Source organism: Canis aureus, chromosome 9 (assembly GCF_053574225.1).
Source record: "Canis aureus isolate CA01 chromosome 9, VMU_Caureus_v.1.0, whole genome shotgun sequence".
Classification (NCBI taxonomy): domain Eukaryota; kingdom Metazoa; phylum Chordata; class Mammalia; order Carnivora; family Canidae; genus Canis; species Canis aureus.
In genome coordinates, this window is record NC_135619.1 from 67,679,859 (window position 1) to 67,695,553 (window position 15,695).

Here is a 15,695-nt window from a genome sequence, read left to right on the forward strand (position 1 = left end):
CACGCCTGAGCCCCGTGGGAGAGCCTGCGTGGGAGCACCCAAGATGTGACCCCTCCGCCTAGGTTCCAAGTCCTAAGGACCACCCTCGCCTTGGCTTATGCCTGACCCACACCCAGGGCAATGAGCTGCCAGGGTAAGGGTGTGAGGCCCAAAGGGATTAGTTCCCGAGACACCAAGTACTCGCGCAGGGCTGCAGTGTTCCAGGACAGACATCAGGAGATGGGGCTGGGGCTAGGAGCGCTTCATTTCACAAGCACGGCCACACCCACGCGAACGGGCATTCCAAGTAGAGGCAACGGCACAGGCCAGAGGCTTGCTGAGAGGACCTCGAGGCTCTCTGCTAACAGGAGAGGATGTGCCCTCGGCAGGCGGGATGGCTGGAGAAGCCGAGGCCAGCAGAGTCGTGTAGACAGTGGGAGACTCTGATGCCAGGTGGAGTTTGGTTTTTCTCCTTGGTGGGCAATGGGGAGCCATGGAAGGCTTTAGAGGAGGGGAATAACATCAATGACATCATGGGACCCTCGTGTGGCGTGGATTATGTGCATACCTGTCCCCTTCTATGCGGTGAGCCCCTGAGTAAGGCACCCCTCACCTGCCTCCCTGCTCCAGGTGCCCGCACAGGGATGGCCAGTGATGCTCCAGACTCAGCCCTGGGTTCAGGCCCTGACAAGATCAATTTCTTTTCCTTTCTTTTTTTTAAGATTTTTATATATTTATTCACGAGAGACCCAGAGAGAGAGGCAGAGACACGGGCAGAGGGGAGCCCGATGTGGGACTCGATCCCAGGACCCGGGGATCACGCTCTGAGCCAAAGGCAGATGCTCCATCACTGAGCCATTCAAGTGCCCCCAAGATCAATTTCTTGAGTTTTGGCTCATCGCTGTGTCTCAGAACCGCATTTTATTATTGAAAATTAGGGACAATAAAACCACATTCACCAGGCTTTCGTAAAATTAAACAGGAAAGCGATTAGCGCAGCCCCAAGCACAGAGCAGGTGTTGAATGAGTGTCAGGTCCCCGCTCCCAGTGATCCGGGAGGACTCATTATTTGATAAATGCCTGCTGGTGACAATAACAGTGCTGATGGTGACAAAGGCCAAGTCTGACGAGGGAAGGGGCTTTGGGTTGCCAACTCCTCTCCCCACTCCAGGCTCGCCCGTCCCTTCAATCCCTGACCATCCAAGTTTCCAATCCACCATCCCCCTGTTGCAGAAGAGACGTCCAAGCGCCCGGGCTCGCTGTTCCAAGCTGTCACCCTCTGAGCCCTGACCACCCCTCTGGCCCTGTCCCCTGCTTCCGCCTGATGGCTGGTGCTCCCCTATAGCCTTGTTGAGGTTCTGAGCATGTGCTACAGACTGTGCCCACCTCTGGGCCTTTCCTACACTATTGTCCCTGCCTGGAGCTCCCTCCTCACCCCCCTCACCCCTGCATCCCCCAAGCTGATTACCTCCTCTATGAGCTTCAATAGCAAAGTCACTTGTCCCCAGAGGCCTCCCTTGATCACCCAGGCTGGAGGACGTGACCTCACTGGGGCTTTTCAAGAGCCCTGGGTTCTCTGCTCACTTCACTGTCCAACTGGGAAGCCTATGACCATGACGTAAAAGTGTTCCCATCTTTCTGCCATGATGGTCACTTGGTGGAGGCGGGGGTGGGGGGGCGTTTACCAGGCCCATCAAGCACCTGGTCTTGGTTGTCATAGAAGGACACGTGGCCCAGGATGGCGAGGGCTCAGATGGCGCTACACCAGGAGGCAGGCAACGTAAGCCATGGAGAGAGGCAGGCCCCTCCACGCCTACCTCGCAGGAAGAGCAGGGCTGTATTTAATTAAGGTGTGTGGCAAGGGGCTGCGTCGGGAGCAACCTGAGGGCAGGGACCAGGGATGAATCCATCACCCGGTGGTCCCACGGCCACAGTTTGACACCTGACACAGGGGAGGCTAGTGAAAAAATGTGACTCAAAGTGACAGGTCTCTGGTCCACCAGAGCCAGGCCAGTGAAGGCATGAGAAGCACCATTCTGAGATCCTTAGCCCTACCCCTTTCTAGAAAGGAAGCAAAATGAGGCCCAGTAGGGTCAAATGACTTGCAGGGGCTCCCACAGCCAGCAAGAAGCAGAGCTGGGAGTTGAACCCAAGATGTCCAGACTCCAAAGTCTGTCCTCTCTCAAGTCCAGTGAGCTGTTCTATCAAACAGAACACCCAAGAAACTAGAATGCCCTGCTCTCTGCCCTGCCAGGCATGGTTTTATTGTGAATACCCCGTCTCTGATCATCTGAGAAGCACATGACACTGCAGGGAAGCAGAAAGCTCATCTGACAAGGACTCAGAAGATTCAAATTCCAGGATGGAATATCCCATCCAGAGACCTTTCCACCTTCAACAAGTCACATGACCTGAGACCCATTTTCCCCATATGGGAAAACACGGACAGTGGCTCCTCCTTCACGATGCTGTGTTGAACCTCAAATGATGAGCCCTAGCAACGTGATATAAATGTCTTCATTTTGACTGTCCATTTCTTAAAAAGAGCACTAGATATTTTCTGTAAGAGGCACAAAAGAAAGAAAGCACACAGTGTGGGGTCAGCCCCATTTCTAGCCTGGTCAGGAGACCAGTTTGTGTAGGAAAAGGTTAGCCCCCCTCAAAAGTGACCATGGTGATGTGACAAGTTAGAATTGTGCAATAGCCCAGTGGATGTGACCCAAAAGACGCCTACGTCATGGCTTTGCTTATAGATCGGAAAGTGAGGCCCAGAGAGGGACGGGGACTTGCCAAAGGCCACAGAGCACTTTAGCATCGGCATGGACACTATGACCTAGGTCTCTGATTCATTCATTCATTCATTCATTCATTCTTCCCCTTGGCCCCGAGCCTGAAGCAGATGCCGTTGGATGGGGGCACCATAATGCCAGGCCAGGCACTGGGCACCAGCACTTCCGACAGGTGTAGACCCACAGGCTCTGAGCCCTGCTTGGGGAAGCTGGGGGGTCACTTCCAACTGGATAGAGCCCCTTCCGCACCTTCCTGAAGGCCGATCTGGGCCCACCGAGACCTGGCAGGGACCTAAGGCCCAGGGTAGCAGGGGAGCTGCAGGGCACCAGGCCTGGCCCACCTGGGCTGGCTGGGGGCCCACCTGGCCGCACGGTGCCTCTGCCAGGACAGGAAAACCAGAGGGCACCTGGCAGCGTGCGGTCCCAGGACCAATAGTGACACCTCACCCGGAGCAGGTTAGCAATGCCGTGGGTGGCATCCACCGTGACCTTCTGCATCAGAACCCGTCCTCAAACCCAAATCCCCGGATGATTCAAACACATCAAAGTTTGCGAGAGTCAAGTCCACCCTGCCATTTAACAGTCCAGGAAGGTGGGGCCCGAGAGGGAGGGACGTGGCCAAGGCCATGGGGCTACGGAGGCCACGGCCTCTGCCTACCTCGGTCTCCCGCAGCCTGGCCTCCAGGGCCGCCCGGGGCCCCTGGGTGTTGTCGTTGACCTGCAGCCGATCCTGCACGGCCCTCATCCACTCCCAGGCGTCCTCCACGCTCCTGTCGAAGCTCTCCTGGGCCAGCTGAGTCATGGCACCTGCAGGGGCTAAAGACAAGACCACATGAGATCAGGCCGGCGGGGCAGGGGTAGGGCAGCGGGGCTGGGGGACCAATGCTGGGGACAGCTGCACAGCTGGGGAGGATGCACGGCGGCAATTGTGTGTGTCAAAAGGCCAAAGGACCAGGGAGGAAAGCAGGCCTCTGCTGTGGCCAAGCAGGGAGAGGGGGGCTCAGGGCACTGGGCTGGCGAGATTCTCTCGGGCCTCTCAGCTTCCCTGGCCCCCTCACCCTACCTTGGGACTCAGGGCCAACCCTCTCCGGTCTCTGCGGGTTGGCGCCCCTCCAAAAGAGAATCCCCAAACACATGTGGTCTGAGATGGCCACGACATAATGAATCACGATCTGCATGGACCCAGAAGCCTTAACCTAAGAAACGATTTTTGGCATCGGCCAAGCTGACGCCGGCCCCGGAAACTCACCGGAATATAAAGGTCCCAGGGTCAGGGCCAACCATGTAGCCAGGTGTCTTGTTGCTAGTTTGCCACCAGCTTGGGTCCACCGCAGACCATCACTGGTGTTTTTCCACCGAGCCACACGCCACCTGGCTTGTGGCAGCCACGGACAATCAACTGACCTTACACTTGAGATGAGCCCCACCTGCTCTGGCATATTAGGGGCCACCTGCCTGCCAGCATGGACCCCCCCCACCAGGTAAACCAGCCCTCCACGACGCTGCCCTCTGCTCCCTGACCCTCACCTTTTAGCTGCAGACACAGAAGCTCAGATTTTCGCACTTAACTTTCTTAGAGTCCCATGAAGCCCAGGCAAAACCATTCTGTACTCCAGTTCTAGCTGTCTGCTTATGGCAACTATAACCTGCTAACCTGCTTTGGATTAAAGTTATTTATATCCGCATCTTGGGTGAAGGGATTGTGTGTAGCTTATCCCCAACCTCCCACAACGCCTTGCACAGAGGAAGCGCTCTGCAGATGTTGAAACAGCCCGGAATTGTTATAAAGTTTAGTGCACCATGGAAAACAGAACAAAACGAGAAATACGCAAATGCCCAACAGTGGGGGGATTAGGTAAGGAAAGGAAGGCACACTGCATTTCAGGATATCAAGCGGCCCACAAAAATACATTGAAAATGAATCGATGATGGGGAATTCTTACGACATGATACCCAAAAACTAGGCAAAACTGTGTATTTAGTAGGTACGACTCTACAACTAATAAAAGCAAACAAAACCACAAGCAACTGCGCTCATGGGAAGAGCTGGGGCAGTCCTGCCATGACGAGTCCCCGTGACTTAACTAGAGCAGAGGGGGGGTGTGGGCTGAAGTGGCTCGAGCCGGGGCCCATGTGACCTCAGGCCTCTCTTTTCCTGGCAGAGTGTCCTTGGAGGCCAGTTGGTCAAAGGCGATTCGCCTGTGGATGGTGGAAACGTGCAGCTGGGGGGGTTTGTTTCCTTGTTTTTCCACAGACGCTTTGTGAGTTTTCTAGAGAGCAAGCATCACTTTACAAAGAAAAATTAAAAGCAACAACAAACAAACCCAGTTTCTTCACATGGTTGAACTGTGTGCCGGCCCTTCCTTCTGGTTCAGCAGCTGGTCCCTCAACAAGCATTGATTGAGAAACTGAGATTCTGAGCACCCCCGCCAGGTGGGCGCCGAGCTAGGCCTTCCAGGCTGGAGGATGCTATCCACGGGCGGGGGTGGGATCTGGGCCTGCAGTTCAGAGCTCAGTGGCCCGTCCTGTTTTCCTTTCAGAGCTGTTTTGATTTTTTTTTTTTCTAACAGTTTAATATGTTCCCTGAAGCCACTCCCTGTCTTTGAAAGCTTCGTTTGTAAAGCACATTAGGATGCGCGGGCGTTTAAATTGGCTCATTGTGTCTTTAATCTCTTGTCTAGCTTGGGACTTGATTGGCTTCCAAAAGCTCAGGCTTTTACGTAACTTTACAAAGCAAAAGGAATGGGAGGGGCAGAAAGGAGTCTCCCCGTGCCTCTGATGGTGGGGACAGCCTTAATCACAACAGCAGGGAGGCCTGGGAGGGCCCTTCTGGCTGGAAATGCTCAAGGCCTGTGAGCTTGCAGGTGGCGTTCAAGACCCTGGGGCCTCTTGGCCTGTTTTGCCAACCGTTTTGTTCCCATTCAGAGTCCTGCACAGGGATGAAGCACGTGCTCCCAGCCAGGCCTGCCTGCAGAGGCCCCGGGAGAAAGGCTGCGCACTGAACGCATGCGTGGGCAGCAGGTGGATGAGCTGCAGGCCAGGGTGCGGGTTTTGAGGGATGTGGGACCGCTCTTGCACTTCTGTGGACTCCTTCTCTGAGCAGAGGCTTGAAATGCCAACCATAAAATGCAAAGAATTACAAAGGAAATCAATCATATTAAAACACAGTTATCGGGAGGCCAGGGTGCCTTGGCTGGTTGAGCATCCCACTCTTGGTCTCGGCTCAGGTCGTGATCGCAGGGTCCTGGGATGGAGCCCTGGGTCGCGCTCCAAGCTCAGAGGGGAGCTTGCTTGGGATTCTCTGTCTCCCTCCTGCTCTGCCCCTTCCCCGCCCGCCCCCAGCTCGCTCTCTAAATAAATAAATAAAATCTTTTTAAAAACCCATAGTTATCAAAAGACTGAATTAATGAGATACACATGCACGCGTGCGCACACGCTTTTTTATTAACGCATTAAATCAAAAGAGCTAAGAGTGGGGTTTATTACTACCCTAATTTTGAAGTAGTGATGGGGAGGGACACCATTTCAAGGTATCTCCAACTGCAATGCAGCATAAAAGCGTATGTGACAACGTTACCCGAGCTGGTCATGCGAGAGGGGGCTTTGCTTTGGTTCTGCCCCCGGCATGATGGCAGGAACTGCTCACAGGTAGAGGTTCTCAGCAGTAAGACTAAGGTCTTCACCCCTAAATTCCATCTGTAGCTCCCTCTGGGTCCCCAGAGCTTGGGGGGGGGGGGGGGAGGATTTCTGCTCTACGCCTTCTCACAGCCAGGAGGAAGGAGAGCCTATTTTGTTCCACAGGGTGGAAAATTTTCAGCTAAAAATCAAATGGGCAGGAGAAAAGCCAAGCCCATCCACAATTGATTTAAGGAGCAGGACTGCTGGTCCTTGTAAGCATCCCTCAACTGAGTTTACTGGGAGCCTCGTGGACTTCCCCGGTGGAAGCCAGGGGCAGAGGTACAGCCCTGGGTTGGGGGGTGGGGGGACACCACGTGAGCTTTGAGAAACAGCCAAGGAGGGCCTGCCTGTCACCTGGCCTGGAGCAGGTGGGATAAGTGGAAGGCTCCTGCACTGGGGGGGGGGGGGGGGTGAGGCTGGAGCATGGGAACAGGGAGATGGTGACCAGAGGACTCTGGACAGGGGTTGGGGTGGCAAGGGCCAGATCAGAGCCTTCAGAGCCACGTCCAGGAGGCGGGGCTGGCCTCTGGGGACAAGAGCCAGCGAGGGTTCAGGTCGAGGGAGGGCATGACTATCTCTGAGCTTCCAGCAGGTGCCCCTGACCAGGGAGGGTAGAGAGGGGCAGCACCCACGGGGGTGGGGGGGCAGCTGCAGGAGGCCACGGACTGGGAAGGAAGGCTGTGCGAGTGAGCATGTGAGCATGGTGGTACGCATGCCTCTCTGGAGGAGCACCAGCATCCTTGGCAAGTTTGTTTGTCCTTCTTGGATTGGTTGAACGGACATAGTATTATAAAGGGGACTATGTATTTTCCAAACTATTTGGAAGAGAAGAAAGAAAGAAAGAAAGAAAGAAAGAAAGAAAGGAAGGAAGGAAGGAAGGAAGGAAGGAAGGAAGGAAGGAAGGAAGGAAAGAAAGAAAGAAAGAAAGAAAGAAAGAAAGAAAGAAAGAAAGAAAGAAAGGAGTACAGGAGTACTCAGGGCTTAAAAAAAAAAAAAAAAGTTTCCATTTCCAAGTCCAAGCAGCAGCCCTGGGGTGCGGCTGCAGGTGGCAGGAGGCTGGGCCTCCAGGAGTGTGTCTGGACTATTCTGAGGCGTCGGTGACAGGGTTGAGCAGGAGGACGAGGCCCTCTGCGGCTCGGGTGCTGCTGGTCTGCTGGAGGGGAGAGAGAGCACAGCCAAACTTCCCCGGTTTCCAGCGTCCTGTTGTCACAAATGACAGTGGGAAGGGACAGGATATTTTTGCCTTGACAACAGACGAGCCAAGCCAGGGCACAGAATAAAGCCAAGTTGGGTCACATCACGTGTTCAGAGGGAACCTGGGTCAAGAGCCAGAGGTGTGCAAGACCCACATGCTAGCAGGAGGCTGGCGAGACTGGTAGGCTTCCTCCAGATCACAAGGGGAGAGCTTACCAGAGCCTGAGGGGGAAAGTTCAGGAAAAAATGGGGGTAGAAGCGTGGTCAGTACGTGTGCTGTGTGCAGAAAGTGCTGGAAACATGATGTAGCCTAAAGGGAAGAGAAGGGCACCAACAGGGCTGCCATAATAAAGGGCCTACACTGTGCTAGGCTTGGCCTTGAGTCCTCGGGGCACCCCTGACCTGCGAGGGAGGTGACATAGGGGGCCACTGAGTAGAAGTGGGGCTCTCCCTCATGCTGTGTGCTGCGGCTGCACGGCGGGGGGAGCTCACCCAGCCTCCTCCTCTCTGCCTGTGCCTTCCTCTTAGAAGGTAGTGGGGACTCATCAGGAAGGCAGGTGTTCAGAGGCCGGGGTGTCCCCACCTTCTCCACTACACTGGAGGGACGAAGGGCAGCAGGAGCTGGGTATCGCCGGACGCTGACTGCCCACCGGGGCTCAAAACCCTGTCTGCTGAAGGCTCAGTGAGCACAGGCCCCTCCCTCCCCATCCTTTCCCCTCCCAGGATGCTGCAGAGCTGAAGCCGGAGGGTGGGGTGAGGGGCCACCTGTAAGGGGCAGACACCATAAGGACCAGGCGGGGGCAGTCCCCTGCCTCAATCCCACATTCTCTGGGAATGCGCCAACACTCCAACTCAGCTCGCCGTTTGGTGATCTGGGCACTGTAAGCATCCTGTTAGGACCTAGCCAGAGGGAGGGCCACAGTCAGGGCCACAGAGTGGCAGTCACGTGGCTGGCCACTATTGGTACCAATTTACAAAGACGGAGACGGGCTCAGAAAGGCAAAAAGGCCTGCCAAAGCGGTGGATGCAGGATCAAGGATAATAATCGTGATAACCAACAAGTATCTGGCATTCTGTGTGCCTGACTCTGGGATGAAGGACTTAGAGCTATTAGCTCATTTATCCCACAAGGCCCCAGTGAGAGACTTGTTATTACCCCTCCATTATTGCTGAGAAAATTGGGGATCAGTGATACTAAGAACACTGCCCAAACCAGAGGGATGTAGCAGAATGGGCAGGATTTGAATTCAGGACAGAGTCCAAATTTGCTCTTAAACACCATGGCTCTATGCAGCTTCCACGCCCTTGCCTGCGTACCCCCACCCCCCGAGGGTTGTCCATGCAGCCCAGGGAGCCTGGGGCGGCCAGCCCTCTGCAGATCCTCTGTGATGAACATCTAAGTTCCAGGGTAAATCTGGGCCTCTGCTCAGAAAGCTGGCCCCTGCTGCCATGCAGCCTGTCATGCAGCGCCTGGTCACTGGCATTTGTTCTGGGACCCAGAAGGCTTCAGGATGCAGACCTGAGTAAACCCGGGCCCCCATGGCAGGCTCTATGGGCAGTGACAGCTCAGTGTGCCTGTTCCGCCGGCCTGGCCAGGGGCCCCCGCCACGCACTGACCCAGAGTCCCCTTCGGTGACTCATCCCTGCCCTGCCACAGTTTCCACCGACTCATTCCCACTGCTCTCACACACGCGGATGGAATTTCAGGAACTGAGCATGCAGCTGGGTTTAATCCCAAAGCTTATTCCGAGTGGATTCGGGGAACGCGCTCTTTTGTTCACGGAGGACAGACAATGATGTGGCGAGGCCACCGTTCGGAGCACCGGGATGCTCCTGGGGGATCCTCTCTCACGTGGCATGCGGAGAAGGTGATTCTGAGAGCAAAGTGTCAAAGGAGGGGACAGAGCTTCACACCACCTTGTTTCATCTTGTAACAGCCACTAAGGTGTCTGAATCCAGAGCTGGGAACAATTGCTGGGCTTTGTCCCATTTTTGGAGGGAAGCACAGGCTCAGAGAGGCTGAGGGATGGGCCCAGAGCCACACCGACAGGACGCCACGGCCCCCCTCTGCCCGCCGCCTTGTGAATGCTCACACCAGACACCCCGTGTCCTAACAGGGTTGTAGGGTCCACGTGACAATTCCAGCCACAAAGAGGACGGGCCAGGGATGGCTTTCACAGCAAGGGCTCTGAGAGCGATTTTCAAACAGCCCCCCGTCACGGATAAATGGTGACTGGCAGGGAAAACCAGCTGTTCTCTAGCCCAGTTCGTGCCCCCGACACTGACCGTAAAACAGCATTTCTGATTTCTCTAAACTGACCAAAGCCAAGTTCTCCATCAAAAGGCACAGTGCAGAGGATGCCTAGATTTCTACCCAGAGGGCACTGACCTTTGCAAGCATAGTCAAAGGTCAAATATGATTATCTGAGAGGGTAGAGAATGTACAGGGCAAGGAAAAGAGAATGCGAGGTGGGGGGCAGCAGAACACGTCCCTGGGGTGGGGCAGGTGGCTCCGAGGTGTGGGGCCACGGCTCTTCGGGCACAGGTGTGCAGGGAGGGCAGCCAATCAGAGGCCTCGAAGGGGAGGGCTCCCTGTAGGGATCCTGAGGGGGGTCCTGAGAGGCACCCCGGCCCCAGGGTCCCAGCCAGCTGCTGGCAGTGTGGGCAGGACGGTCAAAGGTCAAGGCGGCAGGGACTGGCCATCAGGTGCAGGTCAGAGAGTGCTGGGCAGGGCGTCAGAGCACCAGCCCAACCTGCCTGGGACACAGGGCCTCACACCACAGGCATGAGGTTGCACAGGCCAATCGATGCGGTCCTCCTGGCCGCTGATTCAGGAGAGAACTTAGGTGGGTGTTGGTTTTTCACACAATGGGCCGTGACTCAATCCCCTGCCTGGTCAGTAAAAACCTACTCGCACTCCCAAGGACTCCGGGGATGACATCACCAAGGCTCTGGGCCTGGAGGACAGTGCTCCGTCACTGCCCAGGCCCCAAGGCCCTCCCTGAGATCTAGCCCAACGGGATGGAAGCCTGGATGGGATGTCAGTCCTTCTTACTCCCTGCACCTGCCCTGACCTCCTTCCCTCCCCACGTGATCTATGGCAGGCAGCATCTGTGACAGCAATGGCAGTGCCAGAGGTCCCCTGACCCTCCTCCAGGCCTCACAACTTCTCTCAGGGAGGAATCTTCCCCAGAGAGGGGCGATTCCAGTAGTCACTCCTGAACCCACCAGACCTGCCTGGCCTTCCAGCCTGACCTTCCTTGGCACTTCCCCCCCCCAACCAGCGCCCCCTCTTTAGACTGTCTGGATCCTCCACACGGTAGCCCATGGGGGCAAGTTTGGCCACAGCCACTGCGCACACCTTGCCACACACCTCCTGCAGCTCCCGGATCCAAGAACACGTAGGCAAACCGCTTCAAAGGAAAAATCAGGGCTGCACAGTAACACATTCTCAGAACCCACTCTGAGCAACTCGGACTTTAGAAACGAGAGCTTTCTGGGGCCCCTGGGTGGCTCAGTGGTTGAGCGTCTGCCTTTGACTCAGGTCATGATCCCAGGTCCTGGGGTCGAGTCCCACATCAGGCTCCCTTTTGGAGCCTGCTTCTCTCTCGGCCTGCGTCCCTGCCTCCCTCTCTGTGTCTCTCATGAATAAATAAATAAAATCCTAAAGAAATGAGAGCTTTCTGCTAGATGAAAATGTCTTGCAGTTCGAAGGCGTCACACTGATGTGTACAGTTTTTAACTTTTTATTTGTTCTTAGGGGACAAGTTGTAAAACTTCTCATAGAACCTGTGGCCTCCAGAAAGACGTCTTCCTCAGATCCCAGTTTGAGAAACCCTGCATGGGCTGATGAAGTGAGAGCTCCTCTCCACCCTCAAGGATGGAGCTCCCACCTCACTGCACCACACGGGGAATGTTTCCAGAAGCTTAGAGCCTGGGTGCTCCCCCTCCCTCCAGCTTGGTTCTGCACAGGGAAGTCCTCCCCTGCCACACCCCTCCACACCTGCTTCCCACAGACTCTTCCCTGTTCTCCTTTCCAAGATCCCCTTAACAGCCACCCAGAAGGGGAGACCTTCCCGGCTCTCTCCCCCCCTACCCCACATGACAGCCCTGCCCTTCCCCCGGAGCCCAGGGACCCTGTGCATGCTGCCATTTATTGCAGGTTTAGTAAGCACTTTCCATGGATTTTCCCCACATTCTCCTCCCGACCTGGGAGGCAGTTACGATCCCTACTGGTTCCATCTCACGGAAAGAAAACTGGGCCTTTGGGAGGCACGACCTGGCTAATAAGCCACCGACCCAGCATGGGAGCCCACAGCTGGACTGTGCTGTTGGTGTTTCACCGTTCCTGTTTCTAGACTTCTCTGAAGAAGGCCGGCGTCGGACTCTTCTGGTTGACACACTGACTGGAGATGGGGTTGCCTTCCTTTTTAATAGCTTTCCTGGGAGTCTAATTGATGAACAAACACATGGTCACGTTGTACCATTTGTAGGTCCGGGCAGGTACAGCCATAAAACCATCACCCCATTCAAGATAAAGAACACGTCCATCCCAGGTTCCGGATTCCTTCCCCCTCTGCCCACACCCGTCCCAGGCAACCGCTGATGTGTGCGCCATCCCTAGAGATGACTTTGCCTTTTTCTGGAGGATTTCACATAAAGTGAATGATGCACTATGTATATATGTACGTACGTATTTTGGGCCTGGCTCCGTTCACCCGGCACAGCTACTCTGAGATACCTCCCTGCCGATGCCTGGTATGGATGGCTCATTCCTCTCCGTGCTGAGTAATAATATCCCCCAGTCTGTGCAGACCGCAGGTTGTTTCTGCAGCCCCCCCCGGAGGGGCAGTCTTCAGCTTTTCTGAACACTGTGTGCAGGCATTTGCTTTCCTTTCTCTTGCAGAAACACCTCAGCGTGGAGAGGCTGGCTCACATGGTAGGTGTTATGTTTACATTTTTTATTTTTTTATTTTTTTTTGTTTTTTGTTTGTTTGTTTGTTTTGTTTACATTTTTTAGAAACTGCTAGACTGTTTTCCAAAGCGGCCGCACCCCTGTCGGTTCCCACCAGCAGCGTGCGAGGGTTCTGGTTCCCGCACATCCTCCCAAGGACAGGTGTTCCAATCTTAGCTCTTCTAACAGGTGGGCAGCGAGGGCTCAACGCGGTTTTAATCTGCAGTCCCCAAGGCCAACCACCTGATGGACTTGCCACAGTACCTAGAGCTGCCTTACTAAGCTGCCGAGCTTTGCAGAGCACTTCCCAGGCACCCCCCGCCCCCCTTGAAGGGTGCTGGTGGCTCAGCTCCTGGCCCCAAGGGCTGCAGGCCAGAGGAGTGAGTAGCTGAGTGACAGGGATACACAGCCAACAGGGATCCGCTCCAATGCCAAGGGCCTGCCAGCCGGCTCCTTGAACAGGTGGCTCTCTGAGGCCAAAACCCTTGAACCAACAGCCAGAAGCATGTAATGTGCATTGGTCTCTCTAAGCTCTAAAACAGGGCTTCTGTGGGGGTCCTATTCTGTGCTCCCTCAGCTCCCAGGGTTCGAAAGCGATGTGCATGGCTGCACAATAATTAATTAACTAATTAATTGCACTGAATTAATTGCACTGAATTAATAATTCAGTGGCTGCCACACCAGGGATGGAGATCAACAATTGTGGTCTCCTCACACCAGGGATGGAGATCAACAATTTCCCCAACTGTGCTGATCTCGGCCTATTCTTGTTTGAACTCAAACTTGTACCACCCGGCCCTTGCCTGTCTTGATCAAGGTGCCTGGGATAGACACTGACATACAGTAGGTACTACAAATACTTGCCAAGAGATAGGTAAATCTGGAAATTATAAAGAATAATATATACTGTCTATGGCCACACCCCTGGAATGCACCGGATCTCGTCTGATCTGGGAAGCTAAGCAGGGTCGGGCCTGGTTAGTACTTGGATGGAAGAATAATATCTACGGGGATGCCCGGGTAGCTCAGTGGTTGAGCACCCGCCTTCGGCTCAGGTCATGATTCTGAGGTCCTGGGATCGATTCCCACATCAGGCTCCCCATTGTGAGCCTGCTTCTCCCTCTGCCTGTATCTCTGCCTCTCTGTGCCTCTCATGAATAAATATATAAAGTCTTAAAAAAAAAACAAATAATATTTACTCCCATTGGCACTTAGTAGTAGGTACTTGATAATTATTAGCTCAATGCTTTTTTTTTCTTTTTTACTAAAAGGAAGAAGTATGGAACCAGAAGGAGCATCTCTCTGGTCTTTTTTTTTTTTTTTTTTTTTTTTTTTTTTTTGCATCTCTCTGGTCTTACTGGTGCTTGATGTACACAGGCTGTGGGTTCAGGGAAAAACCCGAGAAAGGCAGGGATGGGAAGGATAGACAACAGCAACTCTGCTAACCCAGTATCAGAGCCTTCCTGCAGGGCATGTGGGCCCCGGCATGGGATTAGGGAACACTGGCTCTGATGTCTCCTTGTTGGTAAAGTGGAAGCAAGAGTTGCCACCTGACTTCCATCCTCTCTGAACTTTATTTTATTTGTTTTAAAGATTTTATTTATTCATGAGAGACACAGAGAAAGAGGCAGAGACACGAGCAGAGGAAGAAGCAGGCTCCCCATGGGGAGCCCAATGCAGGACTCGATCCTGGGACCCCAAGATCACACCCTGAGCCGAAGGCAGATGCTCAACCCCTGAGCCAGCCAGGCGTCCCCTTTCTGAGATTTAAATCGGAAAGTTGTCTCGCAGGGAAAGAGCATATCCAATTCACCTCGGGACTTTTTCTAACACAGTCACTCTTAGTAAGGGAATTCTATGTGGCCAAGAAGCCCCACTCTATCCAAATGCCCAGGACTGTAATGACCATCTTCACTGCTGGGGGCAGAAAGACTAACTACTGTGTTACCAGGTCACAGCCCCCCAATGGCCATGGGCTATCACCAGCCATTGTGAAGCAGGCGGGAGGAAATGCTGGAGGAAATGCTACACTGCTCTAACCCACAACTCCAACCTGTCACAGCAGGAGACCTTCATACTAGCTCTCTGTGCCATACCCTACAAAGGAGGTGCTATTATTAGCTCCATGTTACAGATAAGGCAACAAAGCACAGAGATCTTAAATGACTTTCCTCCAAGCATGCAAAGCTAGAATTGAAACTTTGACAGTCTGGCTCCAGAGGCTTCTTCTCCTTATCCCTTTATCACTTTACTGTGGCAAGTGGTCAGTACTACCTGGTTGGCGTGTTAGGGATGGCTGGAAAGCCAAAGGTGTCAGTTAAGTAACAGCCACAGGTAGGTGGTGGGTGAAAGATCTGTGAAGGTCCGGTACAGCTCAACTAACGTTCTCCAGATACTTCCTAGAGCATTTGGGCCAGGCCTATGGCCTTATCAGCAAAGCTATGTTTTGCCATTCCCCCCTTGCACCTACAGCCCCTGGTGCACCAATCAACACGCCCCACTTAGCTCCATGACTGCTGGTGGATGTGTCTACCTTCCCAATAGACTGTCACCCTTGAGGGCAGAGGCCATGTCTCATCTGCTCTATATACACAGAGCATATGTGGCATGGAAGAGGTCAGCGGTGCTGCTTACTAATTGAGCGCAATGTCGCTGTTCTTGGAAAAACAGGGCTGGCTTTTGTGGGGCCAGTCTGGGCTAGGGAGTCGCCAACACTGCCTCCAGATTTGAGGGTGGCTCCAGATCTCAGGCTGCAGGGCCGGTCTCACAGGATGATGGGATACCCCAAGGAGCCAATGAAAGATTCTGCAGAGTCCTCCTTGAGTCTCAGCATATAACAATCGGGCCACTTCTGAGGAATCCTCTTAGCTAGCTGTGCCATTTTATGAATGGGAAGACTGAGGCTTACAGAAAGAAAGAGACCCACCCAAGATCTCGCTCGGTGGTAGAGCTATGACCAGGATTTATCTTAGTATAAATACATCCTATGTAATGCACATTTCAAACTGACCCACTGATAAAGAAACAATGAGCAATCATATTTACAGACAGTTAAATTTCAACAAGGGTGCCAAGAAAATTCAATAAGAAGAGTCTGTTCA

General features: G+C 53.9%; 1 protein-coding gene across 7 annotated transcripts in view; it reads right to left on the reverse strand.

Moving 5' to 3' along the window:
- The window catches only part of SYNE3 (spectrin repeat containing nuclear envelope family member 3), a 107,017-nt gene that overhangs the window by 68,765 nt on the left and 22,557 nt on the right, over window positions 1–15,695 (reverse strand). For all 7 annotated transcript variants that reach the window (XM_077910481.1, XM_077910474.1, XM_077910480.1 and 4 more), the window contains one exon: window positions 3,427–3,584. In XM_077910481.1, coding sequence (XP_077766607.1) covers window positions 3,427–3,570 — 144 coding nt within the window. In that variant the 5' untranslated portion in view covers window positions 3,571–3,584. Of the gene's footprint in view, window positions 1–3,426; window positions 3,585–15,695 lie in introns of those variants that run through there.